Source organism: Mustela lutreola, chromosome 4 (assembly GCF_030435805.1).
Source record: "Mustela lutreola isolate mMusLut2 chromosome 4, mMusLut2.pri, whole genome shotgun sequence".
In the NCBI taxonomy this organism is placed as follows: Eukaryota; Metazoa; Chordata; class Mammalia; order Carnivora; family Mustelidae; genus Mustela; species Mustela lutreola.
In genome coordinates, this window is record NC_081293.1 from 32,613,011 (window position 1) to 32,632,036 (window position 19,026).

At 36.5% G+C, this 19,026-nt stretch overlaps 1 protein-coding gene across 5 annotated transcripts in view; it reads right to left on the reverse strand.

The window, feature by feature from the left end:
- The window catches only part of TBC1D12 (TBC1 domain family member 12), a 103,195-nt gene that overhangs the window by 22,045 nt on the left and 62,124 nt on the right, over positions 1-19,026 (reverse strand). For all 5 annotated transcript variants that reach the window (XM_059169416.1, XM_059169414.1, XM_059169415.1 and 2 more), the window contains 2 exons: positions 15,394-15,509; positions 2,934-3,016 (listed from right to left, as the gene is read on the reverse strand). In XM_059169416.1, the coding sequence (XP_059025399.1) occupies positions 2,934-3,016; positions 15,394-15,509 (199 nt within the window). The remainder of the gene's footprint in view (positions 1-2,933; positions 3,017-15,393; positions 15,510-19,026) is intronic.

Consider the following 19,026-nt stretch of genomic DNA (forward strand, 5'->3'; position numbering starts at 1 on the left):
AAAAAATAATTTTGCCAATGGCATTATTATAGTTAAACCTTTCTACTATGATGTCTCACTTTAGTAATTAGACTGAAAATTTAAAAACTGTAACATACACACATACACAACACTCCTCTGAAAATCAGAAGTCACAATTCTGAAACAAATGATGCCTCAAAAAGAGAAGAGATAAATTACATATATATATTATTACATAATATACACTATAATTATACATAACAGAAAATCTGAAGTTACAATTTTAAAACAAGAAATGCCTCAAAAAGAGAATACGTACATAAAATAATTATACAGAATATATATGAGAAATTATAACCCTGTTTTATATTATGATATATAACATGTCATATTAATATATTTATTATATACCATAGATCATAATTATTAATGCATTAATAACAGTATATTATATGTAATGCTTTACATACGTTTATTTACAACATATGTAATTTTAGACACAGTGGGGACTTCAGAGGTCAGCTAGCCAGAATGTTTACTAATTGTGCTTCACAAATTCCTCAGAAATCATTTTAAGCAGCAAGCAGGAGGCCAAGTAAGCAGCAGCTCTTTCTTTTATTTGCTGTATATTTTCAGATTCTATAGATGGTTTCTTTTTTTTTTTCTTTTTTAAAGATCTATTTTATGAGAGAGCATGAGCAGGAGTTGGGGGAGAGGCAGAGGGAGAAGGAGAGAACCTCAAGCAGACTCCCCACTGAGCACAGAGCCCAAGGTTAAATCCCGTAGCTCCTGAGATCATGATACAAGCCAAAATCAAGAGTCAGAAGCTCAGCAAACTCAGGAACCCCTATATAAGGCTTCTTTGTAGAGAGTTCCACTGCTTTTAAAACAAAAAAGTATTAATAATAATAATCAAAACCAAAAAAGGTTTTAGCCTTAATCTAGTCAACCTGACCCATGTACTTCAGACTTAAGGAAACTAACATTAGGTTTACCTACAGAGGCATATCCAGGTAGTATCAAAGAAGATTAAAGCTATTACCTTCTTTTTGGGGGGTTTCTTTTTTTTTTTTTTTTAAAGATTTTATTTATTTATTTGACAGAGAGAGAGATCACAAGCAGGCAGAGAGGCAGGCAGAGAGAGAGAGAGGAGGAAGCAGGCCTCCCGTTGAGCAGAGAGCCCGATGCGGGGCTCGATCCCAGGACCCTGGGATCATGACCTGAGCCGAAGGCAGAGGGTTAACCCACTGAGCCACCCAGGCGCCCCTGGGGGGGTTTCTTTTTAATTTAAATTCAATTTAATTAACATATAGTGTATTATTAGTTTCAGAGGCAGAGTTCAGTGATTCATCAGTTTTATATAATACCCAATGCTCATTTCAACCAGTGCCCTCCTTAATGCCCATTACCCAGTTACCCCATTTTCCTACCCTCCTCCCCTCCAGCAACCCTCAGTTTGTTTCCTGTGATTAAGAGTGTCTTATGGTTTGTCTCCCGGAATTCGTCTTGTTTTATACCTCCCATGTTTCTTTACTAACCAGAATCATGCCATATATATTGTTCTTTGATGTAAAGTTATTACCTTCTAATTTCCCAATTTAGTGTTATTTCTACCATATCATGTTGTTAGGATTATGTATTTATCAATAACTATCATAAACATTAATCAACTAGTAAAGTCAAAATTCAGAGTCAATTAAAATTTGTTGGGTATGGCAGGAATATTTCAAATTCTAGATAGTAAAATAAACCCAACCAAAGTTTAAATGATTAGGGCTTTTAGAAAGATATAATTGGCCTTATGAGTTTCTTATAATATTAAAAAAATTAACTTCATTTCTAAAATAGTGCCACAAAATAGAAATGTATACTATGATAGTATTCCACTAAAGTCAAAGAAAAAAAATTCATTGTTAAAAGATTTGTGCCGGGCGCCTGGGTGGCTCAGTGGGTTAAGCCGCTGCCTTCGGCTCAGGTCATGATCTCAGAGTCCTGGGATCGAGTCCCGCGTCGGGCTCTCTGCTCAGCGGAGAGCCTGCTTTCCTCTCTCTCTCTCTGCCTGCCTCTCCATCTACTTGTGATTTCTCTCTGTCAAATAAACAAATAAAATCTTTAAAAAAAAAAAAAAAAAAAAAAAAAAAAAAAAAAAGATTTGTGCCTAAAAATATACATAGTTGTATAATATTTTCTGAAAATGTATGCTGAACTAACGGTGCTTAGTAAATAAATACTCTTAAATTATCCTTGCATTATACTTCTTGGTGGGAGGAGAGACAGAATAAATAAATGTGTGTATTTATATACCAAAATACACATTTATGTGCCTGTCCAAATGACACAACTGGGATTCTAGAGAGACTCCATTAAGTTACAAAAGCAAATTCTAATTTCAAATCTCATTCTCAGTCATACAGAAAGTTAAAGTGTAAAGATTATTAAATTATATTAAAAGCTTAAAAACTGTAAAGGTGATCTTCATGAAATAAATTCATATCCTCTCCATTCATAAGTCAAAATAATAGTAGTCTAAGGTTTACCACTGCAATTTTAAGAATTCTCAGTCTGCTGCCTTTCTACTATTAGTTTTGTAAAAGAACTTGTAGAGAAAGTATGACCTTTTTTTTTTTAAAGGTTTTTATTTATTTGTCAGAGAGTGAGAGCACACATGTACAAGCAGGGGAAACAGCAGGCAGAGGGAGAAGCAGGATCCCTGCTGAGCAAGGAGACTGATGAGAAACTCGATCTCAGGACCCTAGAATCATGAACTGAGCCGAAGGCAGACACTTAGCCGATGGAGCCACCCAGGCATCAGATTAACAACAGATTTAGTTAGAAAAATAAGAAATTAGCATCATCTTAAAAACGGACTTAATCAGTTTCATCATCTACCCTCCTGTTGAAATTAACCAACGGGTTAGCTTCCTAATTGACATCAATAAATTAAATATACCAATTAGGCTTCAATTTTATACCTCGTTTTTTAGCCTCAGCCACCATCTCATCATATTCTTGTCGGTGACGTAAAGCTTCCTCCACAGATTTGGCAGGTAGATTTCTGGGGGAAAAAATGTTTTAAGTCGATTTTTAAAAAATGAACTTTTAAATGTCTAAACTTCTTTTTTATAGTCAAATATAAAGAATTTCTTTCTTAACCTTCTCATTTCACACCCTAAGACAGTACTAGGTTGAAAAGAACTCTGAATTTCAGAAAAGAATCAGAATCCTGATTGCTAATATTTAACATAAATGTTACTATTTATATGTCTGACAGATACATGTTTATATATTATTTAAATGTGTTAGATTTCAGCCAACACTTCTAGGTTATCTGTCAAACCCAGTTATTAGTTTTTTAGTCAATTTTTTTGAGGTATAATTTTCATACAATATAATGAATGAATAGATTTCAAGAATACAGTTTGACAAGTTTTAACAAATGTATATACCTGTGAAACCAACATATTAATCAAGATATAGGACAATTCCATAATTCTACAAAGTGTCATTATGACCTCTTTGCACTCAATACTTACCCACTTCTACTTTAGGCAATCACATCTCTGATTTCTATCTCTACACTTTAGTTGGTTGCCTTTTATTTATTTTTTTTTTTTAAGATTTATTTATTTGGGAGAGAGAGAGAGAGAGGTGGGGGGCGGGGAGCAGAGGGACAGGGAGAGAAATCCTCAAGCAGACTCCCCATGAGTGTGAAGCCTGACACAGGGCTGGATCTCAGGACCCTGAGATCATGACCTGAGCCAAAACCAGGAGTCCACACCTAACTGACTGAGTCACCCTGGTACCCATAGTTAGTTAGTTGCCTTTTAAAGAATCTCATATAGGGGAAAAAAAAAAAAAAGAATTTCATATAGATTCTTTTTTGTCTAGTTTCTTTTGCTGAGCATGCTTTTTAAATTCAGCCATGTTATTCTGCATACTAGTAATTCTTTTAATTAGTACTTAATTAGTATTTCTTTTAATTGGTAAGTAGTGTTCTATTTATCCACGTGGATGAACATTTAGATTGTTTCCAGTTTAGGGCCACTACAAATAAAGCTACTATAAATATCCACTTCAAGTCTTTGTGTGGGTATCTGCGTTCATTTCTCTTGAGTAAATACTTAGGAGTAGAATTCTTGGGTTTCATGATAAGTGCACGTATACTTTTATAAATTGCTTTCTACTTTCAGAGTGTTTTTTTTTTCTTAAAGATTTTATTTATTTATTTGACAGAGAAAGAGAGATCACAAGAAGGCAGAGAGGGAGGCAGAGAGAAAGGGGGAAGCAGGCTCCCTGCTGAGCAGAGAGCCCAATGCGGGGCTGGATCCCAGGACCCTGAGATCATAACTTGAGCCAAAGGCAGAGTTTTAACCCACTGAGCCACCCAGGTGCCCCTACTTTCAGAGTGTTAAGATAACATTCTACCTACAAATTTGATTATCAGTTAATCACTTGCATATACTATATTTTGGCTTATAAAATTAATGGCTTCATATAGCAGGTGATTTAGATATCAACTGTGCAAAAGAAGTACATTTGAATATTACCACATATCCAAATATATCATAATAATGTCCAGTTTGGGAAGTCAGGTTTTTTAATTAAAAAAACATTTTTTCTTTTTTTTTTTTTTTTTTTTTTTTTTTTTTCCCTTTTTAAGATTTTACTTTTTTTTTTTTTTTTATTTTTTTTTTTTTTTATTTTTTATAAACATATATTTTTTATATACATATATTTTTATCCCCAGGTCTGTGAATCACCAGGTTTACACACTTCACAGCACTCACCAAATCACATACCCTCCCCAATGTCCATAATCCCACCCCCTTCTCCCCAACCCCCTCCCCCCGGCAACCCTCAGTTTGAAAAAAACATTTTTTCAAGTAGGCTCCACACCCAGTATGGGGCTTGAACTCATGACCCTGAGATCCAGAGTCTCATGCTTTATGGCTGAGACTGTCAGGTGACCCTCAGGGTTTTGAATTTATTTTCAACAGGCCAGGATGGGCAAAGATATGTGACAAACTTTAAAAACATCTATTTTACCTCTTCTTCCCAAATTAGTTCCTCAGCTATGTTATAACGGGGAGGAATGACAGTTAAAACTTCTTTAGGCCATAATGGAGTAAGAGGAACCCAGGCTTACCCTCTTGCCTTAATTAGAAAAATGAACAGAACATACTAACCATTAGTTTCTAGACACTGGACAATAGACAGCACAGTGATCCTTAATAGAAAGGAAACCAACAATGTAACCCTACAAATGCCTAAGCACACAGCCTGCCATTTCTAGGTCTCAGTGCTGGAGGTACCCAGAGTCCATCAATCTTGCTGAGGTGAGGAAACAAGAGTTTGGAGTTGAGGCGTCCACAGCCAGACTTTGCAGATCAGAGTACAGAGTGAGGGGAGCTACGGAGGGGTCATCTCAAATTTCTGGCTGAATATTATTTATGCACGTGGGTGATTAAATTATGGTAGCCAAGGAAAGAAATACCAAAAAGGAATAGGTAGAACATTCTTCTTCTTTTTTTTTTTTTTTAAAGATTTTATTTATTTATTTGATAGATAGACAGAGATTGCAGTAGTCAGAGAGGCAGGCAGGGAGAGAGGAGGAAGCAGGCTCCCCGCTGAGCAGAGAGCCCAATTTGGGGCTTGATCCCAGGACCCTGAGACCATGACTGAGCCGAAGGCAGAGGCTTTAACCCACTGAGTCACTCAGGCGCATCTCGGTAGAACATTCTGAAAGATGGCACTGGGCCAGTCAGAGTGGAAAGACCTCCTAATAGACCAGGTAGCAGGTGGAATTATTAGGCTACAGCTTCATTAGTAAGGATACTAGTTCTAAACTAAAGCTCTTCTAGAATCACTCTAACAATGCTTAGAGTAAAAGGGGCAAGCAAATTCCAAAGAACTTTGTATGAGACTGAAGCCAAACAATATTTAAAGAAATACGAAAAGGCCAGCTATGTATGCTATGTAAACTCACAAAATCTAGTGTCCAATAAAAGTTACTAAGGAAGCAAAGAAGCAGAAAAATACAATTTATACTGAGGAAAAAACTAATAGAGATAGTGCAGAAATAACAGATAACAGGATTATTTATTCAAGGATAATACAAATGCTGTTGTAAATACATTCAAAAAGGTAGAAGACAGCAGGAACATGATAAAAACTCAAGATCCAAATCAAACATCTATAGATGAAAAGTGCAATTCTTAAACTGAAAAACACAAAAAATGGGTCTGACAGCAGATTATAAACTGCAGGAAAAAAAAAATAAGTGAGCTTTAAGATATAATAAAAATCTTGACAAAATGAAATAAAAAGAAAAAAAAATCCTCTTGAAACAGCAACATATGCTTTAATTGACTCAGAAGAAAGGGGAGAGGTGGCAGACAAAAAATAGTTGAATAAAGGCAACAATTTTTCCAAAGTTGATATAAAATTATAAATGCAGGCACATCAGAGTTCAATGAACCCCAAACAAAAGGAACATGAGGAAAACCATACCAAAGCACATCATCAAATTCATGAAAATCAGAGATAAAGAAAAATCTTAAAAGCACTTAGAGAGTAAAAGAATTCAGACAGCAGACCAGCGCTACAAAAAGTGTTAAAAGAACAGTTAGTAGGGTGCCTGGGTGGCTCAGTTGGTTAAGCATCTTCCTTCAGCTCAGGTCATGGTCCTGGGATGGAGCCCCACTTGTGGTTCCCTGCTCAGCAGTAAGTCTGCTTCTCTCTTTCCCTCTGCCCCTCCTCCCTGCCCATGCTCTTTCACCGGGTGCACTCTCTAATAAATAAATAAAATCTTAAAAAAAAAAAAAAAAAAAAAGGCCATTCAGTAGAAGGGAAAAATAGCAGATGGAAATCTAGTTACTCAAATCCTTAGAAAATAAAAAGGTTTAAAGAAAAAAAACTGTATGGTGGGATGTAATGGTTAGTTTTGTGTATCCAACTTTTTCTCTCACTCTCCCCTCACTCTCCCCTCACTCTCTCTCTCTTTCTAAGCCTGCTTGCCTGCCTCTGAGATGGGACATGGGTCTTCTGCCTTTTGTCTTTGACTGGAAATCACACTATCAGCATTCCTAGTTCATAGGCTTGGGACTTGACCTGGATATGGAACAGCAGGTCTCTTGGGTCTCCAGCTTGCTGATTACACATCTTCAGACTTCTCAGTGTCCAAATTCATGACAGCCACTTCCTTATAATAAATCTCTTACATATAGAATATATAAAAAGAAGAACCTTAATACATAGCATTTCCACTTCTCTAAAGAACACTAAGACACAGGGTTTATAACATGTAAAGTGGAAGTGTATTTCTGTAATGTTCTTATATATGTGAAATGGTACAATATCATTTGAAGGTAGTCCATGAAGGGTCAAAATGTATTACAGAGAAAGTACTGATAAAATATTTAAAATATAGGCAATTCACCAATAATAAATGAAATTAAAAGACAACAAAATATTTTATCCAAAAGAAGGCCAAAAATAAAAAAGTAGAACTTTGACTGCCATCCTATAAAAAAGATGAATTTCTCCAACTCCTTAGCATTAAACACAGAATTGTTTCTAATAAGATTTAAACAAAAGTGTGGAATCTCTTAGAAGACTTCCTAAAAGGAGAGTTGACTCAACTGCAAGAGACCTTTTGTTCTATCAGGTTTGTCCCAAATGCAAGTGCAAGGTCAGCAAGAGAGTAAAGTCAGCTCCTGAAGATGGTGCAACAGAAAGATATGAACTTGGGTTCTTGATCCACAGAGACACCATACTAGCTCTGAATGGCCCAACTCTGGGCCATGTATATATGAGGGAATAAATCCTTGTATGTTTAAGCCTCTATTTGGGAAGACTCTTATTTGTAGTTGAATGTAATTGCTGAGTATTCTACCAGTTAAACAATAATAATACTCTAAAGGGCAAGGACCATCACAAATCTCACCTATCTGACTCTGATGTTTAGCCCTCACACTAAATTAACATTACGATCCCTAGTACTGTTTACCCTTAAATCTTACAAACTGATGTTGTCCAAAGCTGCTTACTACCCAGATCCTAACCAATCATTAACGCCAATCCCAGCCTTAAGTTTCTCTCATTTCCTTTTGCAAACTATCTTGCCTGTGTCTCTGGATATAGTTTGGTACCACAAAGGAACAGGTTTAATGGTTTTTAAATTTCAGATGCTATTACTATATAAAGAAAGGAGAAACCTTATTTATTGCAAGAAAATGAGACCACAGAAAAAAGAGAAAGATACACACACACACACATATAGTTTTTTTTTACATTTTATTTTATTTATTTGACAGAGAGAGATCACAAGTAGGCAGAGAGAGAGGAGGAAGCAGGCTTCCTGCCGAGTAGAGAGAGCCCGATGCAGGGCTCGATCCCAGGACTCTTGAGATCAGGGTCTGAGCCGAAGGCAGAGGCTTTAACCCACTAAGCCACTCAGGTGGCCCTATAAATCTAGTTTTCAAGTAAACAGTGATCTGGACTCAGTAATACTGTTTTCTCTTTTACTTCCTCCAGCTTAAGAGGGGAAGTATTTTTTTTGCATCTATTAATCTTTTGAACTCATATTCCCTTCTTTTGCTTTTTTAGTCCTTCTAACAACCTTGTAATAAATTCATCTATTAAAGTCTCTTTGTTTGAAATCACTATGTTGCTGTCAGTTCTTCCTGACTGGACTCTGAACCTTTAAGATACAGAAAACTATTTGATTGATAGCTATACTTCATCTACCTTTAGAAATTTGTATTTTACCAATAGAGAAACAGCTTAATTAAAATTTTATTTCTAGTTTTTGAACCATAAATCTACTCTTTTTAAGATTTTATTTATTTGACAGAGAGAGAGCAAAAGCAGCGGGAGATGCAGAGGGAGAAGGAGAAGCAGACTTCCCACTGACCTGGGAGGGCTCAATCCCAGGACCCTGGGGGTCATGACTTGAGCTGAAGGCAGACGCTTAACCAACTAAGCCATCCAGGTGCCTGATTATAAACGTACTCTTAAGATACCTCACCAATTGCAGCGTATCATGCTTAGTGAAATAAGTCAAGCAGAGAAAGACAACTATCATATGATCTCCCTGATATGAGGAAGTGGTGATACAACATGGAGGCTTAAGTGGGTAGAAGAAGAATAAATGAAACAAGATGGGATTGGGAGGGAGACAAACCATAAGTGACTCTTAATCTCACAAAACAAACTGAGGGTTGCGGGGGGGGGGGGGGGGGGGGTTTGGGAGAAGGGGGTGGGATTATGGACATTGGGGAGGGTATGTGATTTGGTGAGTGCTGTGAAGTGTGTAAACCTGGTGATTCACAGACCTGTACCCCTGGGGATAAAAATATATGTTTATAAAAAATAAAAAATTTAAAAATAAATAAATAAATAAATAAATAAAATCTTAAAAAAAAAAAAAAAAAGATACCTCACCAATTGATGCAACATGGGGGCTTAAGTTGGTAGGAGAAGAATAAATGAAACAAGATGGGATTGGGAGGGAGACAAACCATAAGTGACTCTTAATCTCACAAAAGAAACTGAGGGTTGCTGGGGGGAGGGGGTTTGGGAGAAGGGGGTGGGATTATGGACATTGGGGAGGGTATGTGCTTTGGTGAGTTCTGTGAAGTGTGTAAACCTGGTGATTCACAGACCTGTACCCCTGGGGATAAAAATATATGTTTATAAAAAATAAAAATTTTAAAATAAAAAAAAAAAAGAAAGAAAGAAAAAAAAAAGATACCTCACCATTTACTATTATTTTTCACCAAAGGGGCCTGATCATTCCCGTCAATTAGAATGCTGCCTGTTTCTCCTGGTGTGAATCCTAATGCTTTTTGCACTTTCATTCTTTCTTGTTTTTTTTTCCCCACAAGTCTCAGCAAAAGACTATAGTCTAAACTTAAAAGCACAATCTGAAGGATCTGTTCTTCTATTTATTAAGAAAGCAGAGTTTATAGATCTAAATAGATCTCTTCTCTACACAACCTCAGTCTCTCCACATGGTCTAGACCAGTACTAAAGCAATGCTAGAAATGCTCTTTTGTGCTGTTCAGAATGCAGCAGCCACTAGCCACATGTCATTACTGGGCATCTGAAATGTGTTCTAGTGTGCCCGAGGGAATGAATTTTATAATTTCTTTCATTTTAATTCATTAAATTTCAATTTAGATAGCTATATGTGGCTAGTTGTTACCATAATGGTGATAAAATGGTCTAGACTCTAGAAAAAGAAGGAGCAGTAACTTGCTATCCAGGTCATTTACATAAGAAAGCAGAACTAAACTCTGAATAACTACAAAGATCAGAGATTTTTAAAGTAACACAGAGGTACGTCTCAAAACCATAGTTATAAAGGCCTAATTAATGAGAGAGTACAGTCTCTACATCCATGTTACTGTTTCCCTGACAACTCACACCTTGATTTTTCCAGACAGTTCCCCAAACTATGTTTACCTAGTCCTAAAAGAAGATTTTGAGAAGAGGTTAGCAGAGAGATTTATATCAGTTTTAAGTACTCCAGTCCTAGCATGAAATGATTTACAGGAAGGAGTTAAACATTGTTCAGGAAACAGAACTTTTCAGATAGTCATATGTCAGGTTTTTCTTCTCTTTTCTTTCTTTTTTTTTTTTTTTAAAGATTTTACTTATTTGACAGAGTCATAGTGAGAAAGTGAACACAAGCAGGAGGAATGTGAGAGGGAGAAGCAGGCTTCCCACTAAGCAGGGAGCCTGATGCGGGGCTCAATTCTAAGACCCTGGGATCATGAACTGGAGCCGAAAGCAGACACTTAATGACTGAGCCACCCAGGAGCCCCTAGGTCAGGTTCTTCAATTGTGATTTCATTTTTTTTTTTTTTTGAGAGCGAATATATATACTCTAAACCAAAATAGTACATAAATAATCATTGGCTTATTAATTATTGTTTTGGTATCCTCTTCTTCAAATCATTATAAATGCAAAAACCTTCGGACATCATACATATTCAATAATTATGCTTCAAAGGTGAATTGTCCATTTGGTAAACATCCTACCAATCTTTGACATTTTGAGGAAGACCAGAGTCTTCGGTACCCTAACTTTTAAGTAACTCTAGGTTAGAGTGAATGAGTAAAGCATAAAAATAAATATATATACACTAGTTTTCATATTTTTTTCTTAAAAAAAAATCCCTAATTTTGCAGTCATTTGCCTGGAGAAGTATATTAAAAAATACGATTCTATAATCTTGAAAATCAAAGACTGAGTGAATATAATCAAGAAATACTAAGCACCTCACTCAGTACTCTTACTCTACAAAAAAGATACAGATTACTCCTATCTCTTACAAAAATGTCAATTAGTTATTAAAAAAAATTTTATTTGAGAGAGGATGAATGAGAGAGAGAGAACATGAATGACAAAGAGTGAACATGAGCAAGGGGAGGGAGAGAGAGAGAGAGAGAGGGAGAAGCAGATTCTCCCCTGGGCAGGAAGCCTGACATGCACTCCATTCCAGGGCTCTGGGATCATGACCTGAGCCAAATACAGACCACCAAATACAGCCACCCAGGTGCCCCAAAATGTCAATCAGTTATGTGGTCAAGAGAAGAAACCATTAATGAATACTTAAGATAGCATATCATGCTTAAATACATGATATGAACATTTGCTGATTTTCAAAGGTATCACATAAAAGCCTATGCTTTACTTTTTTTGTCAGTCTTCACTTGTATCTTAAGATTTCTCCATTATGTTTGGTATTGTAGATACAGTAATTCAGCAAGGAGGCCAGAATAGAAAGAAGAGACAGCTCTATCCACCGGCGGGTTTAAAAAAGTCCTCTAAGTAACAGTGATTCAAAACATAGAAGAGTTGGGGTGCCTGGGTGGCTCAATTGTTAAGTGTCTGCCTTCGGCTCAGGTCGTGATGCTGGAGTCCTGGGAATGAGCCCCGCATCGGGCTCCCTGCTCAGCGGGAAGCCTACTTCTCCCTCTGCCAACCCCCCTGCTTGTGTTCCCTCTCTGTCAAATAAATAAATAAAATCATTAAAAAAAAACAAAACAAAACATAGAAGAATCAGCTCATATGGATGCTCTTACCCTCCTGTCCAAGGCTGGCTTGATTTCGAGGTGAACTGGGATAGCAATAGGCAGAGAGAAAGTTAACCAAAGGATGAAATTACAGAAATTCCTACATTTGATATCTTCTGAGATTTCAGATGATTAAACGCTAATGTTGCTTCCAATGTAAAGCAGTTCCAACAATAAAAACTTATGCAGTCAATGATTCTAAATGTTTCTGCAAAATTACAGAGGCTAAGAAAGGAAAAGTAGCACCAATTCACAAACCCCCTTTGCAAGGGGAAATTCTTCTCCTTCCACTCTCACTGTGACTGATGAAACACAAAATTTCCAACATCAAGTTCACACTGAGGCAAAAACTTCTGCCCCCTTCTCTACCTCCACCCAGATGCTATCTCATAGATGGAGCAGTGGTGGTAATAGAACGTGGCTGCATCCAGAAACAGAACAACACTACAGATTATATAAATCTCAGCTCCAATTTCTCAGCCTGTGAAAGGAAGGATGTGAACTGGCCCAGAGCTGCTGGAGAGTATTCTGAGGGAGATAAAGAATAAAGTGTCATTTATTTATTTTAAAAGTCTGTTTATTTTAGAGAGACCGTAGATGGAGGGAGGGACAGAGGAAGAGGGGAGAGAATCTCAAGCAGACCAGGCTGAGTGTGGAGCCCAAAGTGGGGCTCAATCTCATGATCCCGAAGATCAGAACCTGAGCTAAAATCAAGAGTCAAAAGCTTAACCAACTGAGCAACTCAGGCACCCTGGAGTGCCATTTAATATATAAGTTGCATCCCTGCATTCTCATCTGGTTTTATCGTTAATGAAGTCAAAATTTTCATTCTCATTGGTTCTTTAGGTCTATTTTTAAATTGTTGAAGTAGAAGAGGGATCGATGATCAGGTAGTCCCATGTACTAAAGCTTTTGTTTGTTGGCTTTAGTTATATAAATGGTAAATTATATAAATCACTTCCCCAAAAAAGACCCCTCCAATTTTGAAAGGTGAATAAAATTTTTAATTAAATTGCAGCATCTCAGAACTGGGGGGAACAGTTGCTATCAAGTTGAATCTGTTTGCTACAGATGAACAAAATCACACAGAAACAGCAAAGAAGCTGTAATATTTATTATAATTCCTATATTAATTTCCAGATAGTAGTGTGGAAAAGAAAGTCATTCTTTCCATTGTTTTATATACTTCTGGTACACTGAGATCTTATTTACTATGTCTAGAGTACTATTTCAAGTTCCAATATTAATGAACTGCTTATATGCATTACAAGAAATATCTAAGAGAAGCAAGAATCACTAAAGGTTGAAGTCAAAGACTTGACTGGATGGCAAAGATAAAGCCTAGTCCTTAAAGGATTAGGAGGTGAGAAGAGGAAATAAGTGCATCCCAAGTGAGGGCAGTAAATGAGCAAAGGTACAAAGGCGGGACTTAAATAGGTTCAGTTATAAAATAAAATATGGCGTAAAGAAAAATATGTCCCAAATACTGTTTAGAAGAGAACCTTTTGCATAAAATTTTTATGAACTCCTGGGAAGAAATGAACAGTCCTGATAAAAAGCTTAACCCATTTCGGATAAATTTCAACAAACTTAAGAAAACTCTTCTGGGAACTTCATTATCTACCTGCTCAGCCGACTGTCTGCCAGAGTCTGAAGGTCTTTAACCAGGCATTCTTTTCTGGCTTATCGAAGCACTCTGAATTGACCTGGTTTATTCCCCTCCCTGGCAATAAGACTTAAATAAAACTGACATGTTCTCATAGCTAAATTTCTGAGAATCTTTTTTTTTTTTTTTTAACCAATGGAAAAATGAATATGAACATATTTACCAAGTCCTTTAAAAGGAGTGTCATGATCACTTTAGTGTGAAGGAATGCAACAATTATAAAATATATATATATACTTATGTGCAACCTTTCTTCTCTCACAACGTCTAAAAAATATTCAATTCAACCTCTGCCTGTTTGGCTCTAGATTCTTTTATTATGTTCCTCTTGATAACGGGTGGAAAAAGCTGCAGATGAGGAAAATGACAAAACAGGTTAGGAATTTTTACTCTGGAAGGAAAGAGAAGTCTAGAAGACGAAAAAGAATAGATCCAGAGAGCCCAAGAGGAGGAAAAGGAGTTAAGAAGCAAGGGGTCTTTAGGGAAGGTGTCTTTTGTTTAATAACAAATCAAAGACAGTATTTTGAAGAACACCAGCTTTCTGGAAGGCTGAGATGGGAAGGACAGGGAAAGCAAAGGGAAAAAATTAAAATGTTTTACTGGGTATCAAGAATATATTCCTGGAGTGGGGTGCCTGAGTGGCTCAGTGGGTTAAGCCGCTGCCTTCGGCTCAGGTCATGATCTCAGGATCCTGGGATCGAGTCCCGCATCGGGATCTCTGCTTGACAGGGAGCCTGCTTCCCTCTCTCTCTCTCTGCCTGCTTTTCCGTCTACTTGTGATTTCTTTCTGTCAAATAAATAAATAAAATCTTAAAAAAAAAAAAAAAAAAACAACTTCGAAAAAAAAAGGAATATATTCCTGGAGTACCAGGGGGCTCAGCTGGTTAACCATCTGCCTTCGGCTCAAGTCATGATTCCAGAGTCCTGGGATCAAGCCCCACGTGGGGCTCCCTGCTCAGTTGGAAGTCTGCTTCTCCCTCTTCCTCTGCTCTTCCCTCCCCCACTCATACTCTCTCTCTCAAATAAAATCTTTAAAAAAAAAAAAAAAGAGGGGCGCCTGGGTAATTCAGTTGGTTAAGCAATTGCCTTCAGCTCAGGTCACGATCCTGGAGTCCTAGGATCGAGTCCCACGTCAGGCTTCCTGCTCAACAGGGAGTTTGCTTCTCCCTCTGACCTCTCCTCTCTCATGCGCGCTCTCTCTTTCTCAAATAAATAAATAAAATCTTTAAAAAAAAAAAGAATATATTCTTTATAAGAGTAAACCAACTAGCTGACATTCCGTAGTTATTATCTCAAGTTACAATTTCAAAATCTGTACAAAAGGCAAGGACAAATACATCTTAAGTATACATTAAATGTCAAGAAAGGAAAAATAATTGCCTCATCTTGTTAAATTAAGGCAGGAAGGGTTGAAATAAGAATAGATATGAAAAAAGCAAAGATTTTATGTATCATACATTGGCTCAGAGATACTTCAAGAAAATATGTATAAAGTCTGGACATCAATAATATATTCTTTCCTATTAGTTTTAGGATACATGACTAAGATTTTTAAAATTAAAAAAAAAAGCCATTTCTATATTAATTTCTCAATATATTTAAATTGAAATTTAAACTGAAGTTTAAATTAAATTGAGGTTTAAAATATAAACAATGTACCTGATGACAACCAGAATACTTACGATGGTCGATCCTCAAGAATCAGGGCAGTGGTAGAAAGTGGCTCAAATTCAAAATTCTTACGTCTTGAAGACTGAGGCGGTGGTTTACAGGTCCTCCCAGTTCGTGCTTCATATTCCTAGAACAGATAAAAACACTTTATGTAGAATCTTTTTCAATCTTCAGTTTGTATTATTAAATTTGTATCATTAAGGATATTACACTATAATAAAAGATACAAGTCATACATTAATTTGGTAAAACTATGAGGCAGACAGAAAAAGAAGTCACTTTTTTTCCCTGAAGCAGTCTAAATCATGAATTTATATTATATATAAAGTAGAAAAATACGTTAAGAGAAGAGAAAGATACAAATGCACTACATTAATGAGTCAAGGTTTTAGGAAGTTGCCCTCTATGGTATCAGCTGTCCTAGTCCAGCTTTGAATCTACGAGCAGATAAACCTACTTTCTAACCCTTCAGTCAGATCAATAATGAAAATGTTGATATAGGCATAATCCTATCATAATGCCTTGAAGATCTCTCCCAAGAGTAACAATAAACCTATAATCAAAATGCTGGTTTTCAATTTTGACCTACTTTAAATTTAAATACTATAAATCTGCCTGTTTCCTCTAAATGTAACAATAATTCACCATCGTTTCTTATCCAAAAATCTGGCAAAAGATTGTCAAATACACTATTAAAATCAAGAAACTATTATTACAGCATTTTTCCAATTCATCTGAACAGATAATCCTATCAAAAGAAATGAAGTTAATTTGACACAGTATGTTCTTGGTGGATACCTTTAAATTTCTACAGATGAGCTTTTTTTTTTCACAAATGTTCACAGACTTCTACTGAAATTATTTCCAGAAATTTAACAAAGATCAATAAGAAGTTGCAGGCTTATAGTTTCCAGAACCCACATTTTCCCTTTAAAAAAATTATTAATCTAGATTAAGTCATACCTAGATAATAAATATATTTTTCATGAAAATCTCAAAGGGGCACATGGGTGACTCAGTTAAGTATCTGTCTGACTTGGTTTCAGCTCAGATCATGGTCTTGAGATCCTGAGTTGTGAGGCTCTGTACTGACTGGGAGTCTGCCTGGGTTTCTTTCCCTCCCCCCTGCTCCTACCCACGCTCACACATGCCCTCCCTCAAATAAATGAAATAAAATCTTTAAAAAAAAAAAGAAATTCTTAAAGATTATACAGTTCCATGGGTAGATTTGCAAGTCTGCTGGTCATTACAGAAGATACTAATTTTTTTTTAAAAGATTTTATTTATTTATTTATTTGACAAAGAGATCACAAGCAGGCAGAGAGGCAGGCAGAGAGAGAGGGGGAAGCAAACGCCCTGCTGAGCAGAGAGTCTGATGCAGGTCTTGATCCCAGGACTCAGGGATCACGACCTCAGCTGAAGGCAGAGGCTTAACCCACTGCGCCACCCAGGAGCCCCAGAGACATTAATTTAAATGAAGAAAATGAAATACACTTAAAGTGATCAAGTGCTTCACTTACTGGCTGCTTTCCTACCATGACCTATAATTCTTTTTATATTATTTTTACCTTTTCCAACTCAAAGACTATTTCACCCTACTGAATCAAACGGTTGTAAAATAATAAATTCATGGTTCTATCCCTGTTAAAAATCTGATGGCCTTGTGGAGGTTTAATCTTCTAATTTGAGATAATTACTTTTTAGGGAAAACTGCACTGGATTTTTTGAGACTTCTTGCTCAAGTTATTTAAGACTGTGTATGCTCATTTATACGAACTCCCATCCCAAAGAGCTATACAGCTTTTGAGACTTTTTGAGTCAAAAGGTTACTTATTTCTTTATCACAATTTTCTTTCCTAATGTCTAGGATATATATGTAATTATGATCATTGCCTTTTTTCTTCATTACAAACCCAAATGTAACAAATTCCCTTTTCTACTAATGTTTTTCTTATTAAAAATCATAGATGCAGGGGCACTTGGGTGGCTCAGTGGGTTAAAGCCTCTGCCTTTGGCTAAGGTCATGATCCTAGGGTCCTGGGATTGAGCCCCACATTGGGCTCTCTGCCTGCCTCTCTGCCTATTTGTGATCTCTGTCTGTCAAATAAATAAATAAAATCTTTTTTTAAAAAAAATCATAGGTGCGGGGTGTCTGGGTGGCTCAGTTGTTAAGCAACTACCTTCAGCTCACGTCATGACCCCTTGGTCCTCGGATGGAGCCCTGCATCACGCTCCCTGCTCAGTGGGAGCCTGCTTCTCCCTCTCCTGATCTCCCTGCTTGTGTGTGTGTGTGTGTGTGTGTGTGTGTGCACGCGCGCGCGCGCACACACACACACACACTCTCTCTCACTCTGCCAAATAAATAAATAATTAAAATATTTTTAAAAATCATAGATGCTAGATACATATGACAGGTTGTTTTGTTTTGTTTTGTTTTTTATTTATTTAAATGGCACTTTGTTTTCCTATAATGTGACCTGGTCTCACTGCCAAACAGAATACAATGAATATTATCCAATAAAGCATTTCCCATGCAAATAAATGCCAATGCACAGACAACAAAATAGCATTTCTAAATCAACATACTAATAATATTTACTGATATAATGTACCATGCACTGTTTTAAACATTTAACACTTTTGATCCTTGAAAAAATCCCGTGAGGCACCTAACTCACAGTAGAGGAACCTTAGGCACAAAGATATGCAGTCACTTGCTGAAGGTCATAAATGGTAGATAGTGTAGCTCCAGAGCCTGGCCTTTTAACAATCTATTACTTTATTATATTAACAGTCAAGTAGATATCTATGACAATTTAAAAAAATGAAATAGATAAAATCATTCAGTGATAGAATAATGGGGATCTTTAAAATGGGTAGATCAGGCTAACAATACACTGATCCAAATAAACATCACAAGAAAAGACCACCAGATGATATTTCCTGTTACAAGGCAGTGTGAAGTACATATCACCATTCTTGACATATTCTTGCCAAAAGAAAAAACCAAACTCAAATATGGTTAAACCTCTAGAACTGTGTTCTCCAATATAATATCAAAAGGAGTAATAACCAAGTATGTCACAATGCTTAAATACATGTAGAAAAACAGCAAGGAATCTGAACTATTAAAAGGTTTTCCTCTGGAGGACTGGACTAAGAATGAAGGGGACTTGTTTTACTTTAACATATTCAGTATTATTTGAATTTTCTTACAAGAAGAAATAAAATACTTTGTAAGATCACTTACATTCATGGTAGATAAATGACAAAGATTTTACTGAAGAGGTAGGATCAGAACTGGGGCATAAATGATAGGTAGAAAGAATAGGAAAGAACAAGTGGGGGGGGCAATCAAAGGCATGGATGAGGCACCACGTTAATCTCACTGAATATGAAAAAGGACAGGAAATAAGGTTGGACACGTGTAAGCTAAATTATGGAATCTTCCATTGATGAAAATATTTGGAATACATGAACATAATGGAGAGCCATTAAAAGTTTAGATTAAGAAGACAAAAAAAAAGGTAGGTTTTTGGTTTGTTTGATTTTTTTTTTTTTTGGTTTGTTGTTGTTTTTTTAAAGATTTTATTTGTTTATTAGACAGAGATCACAAGTAGGCAGAGAGGCAGGCGGGGTGGGGG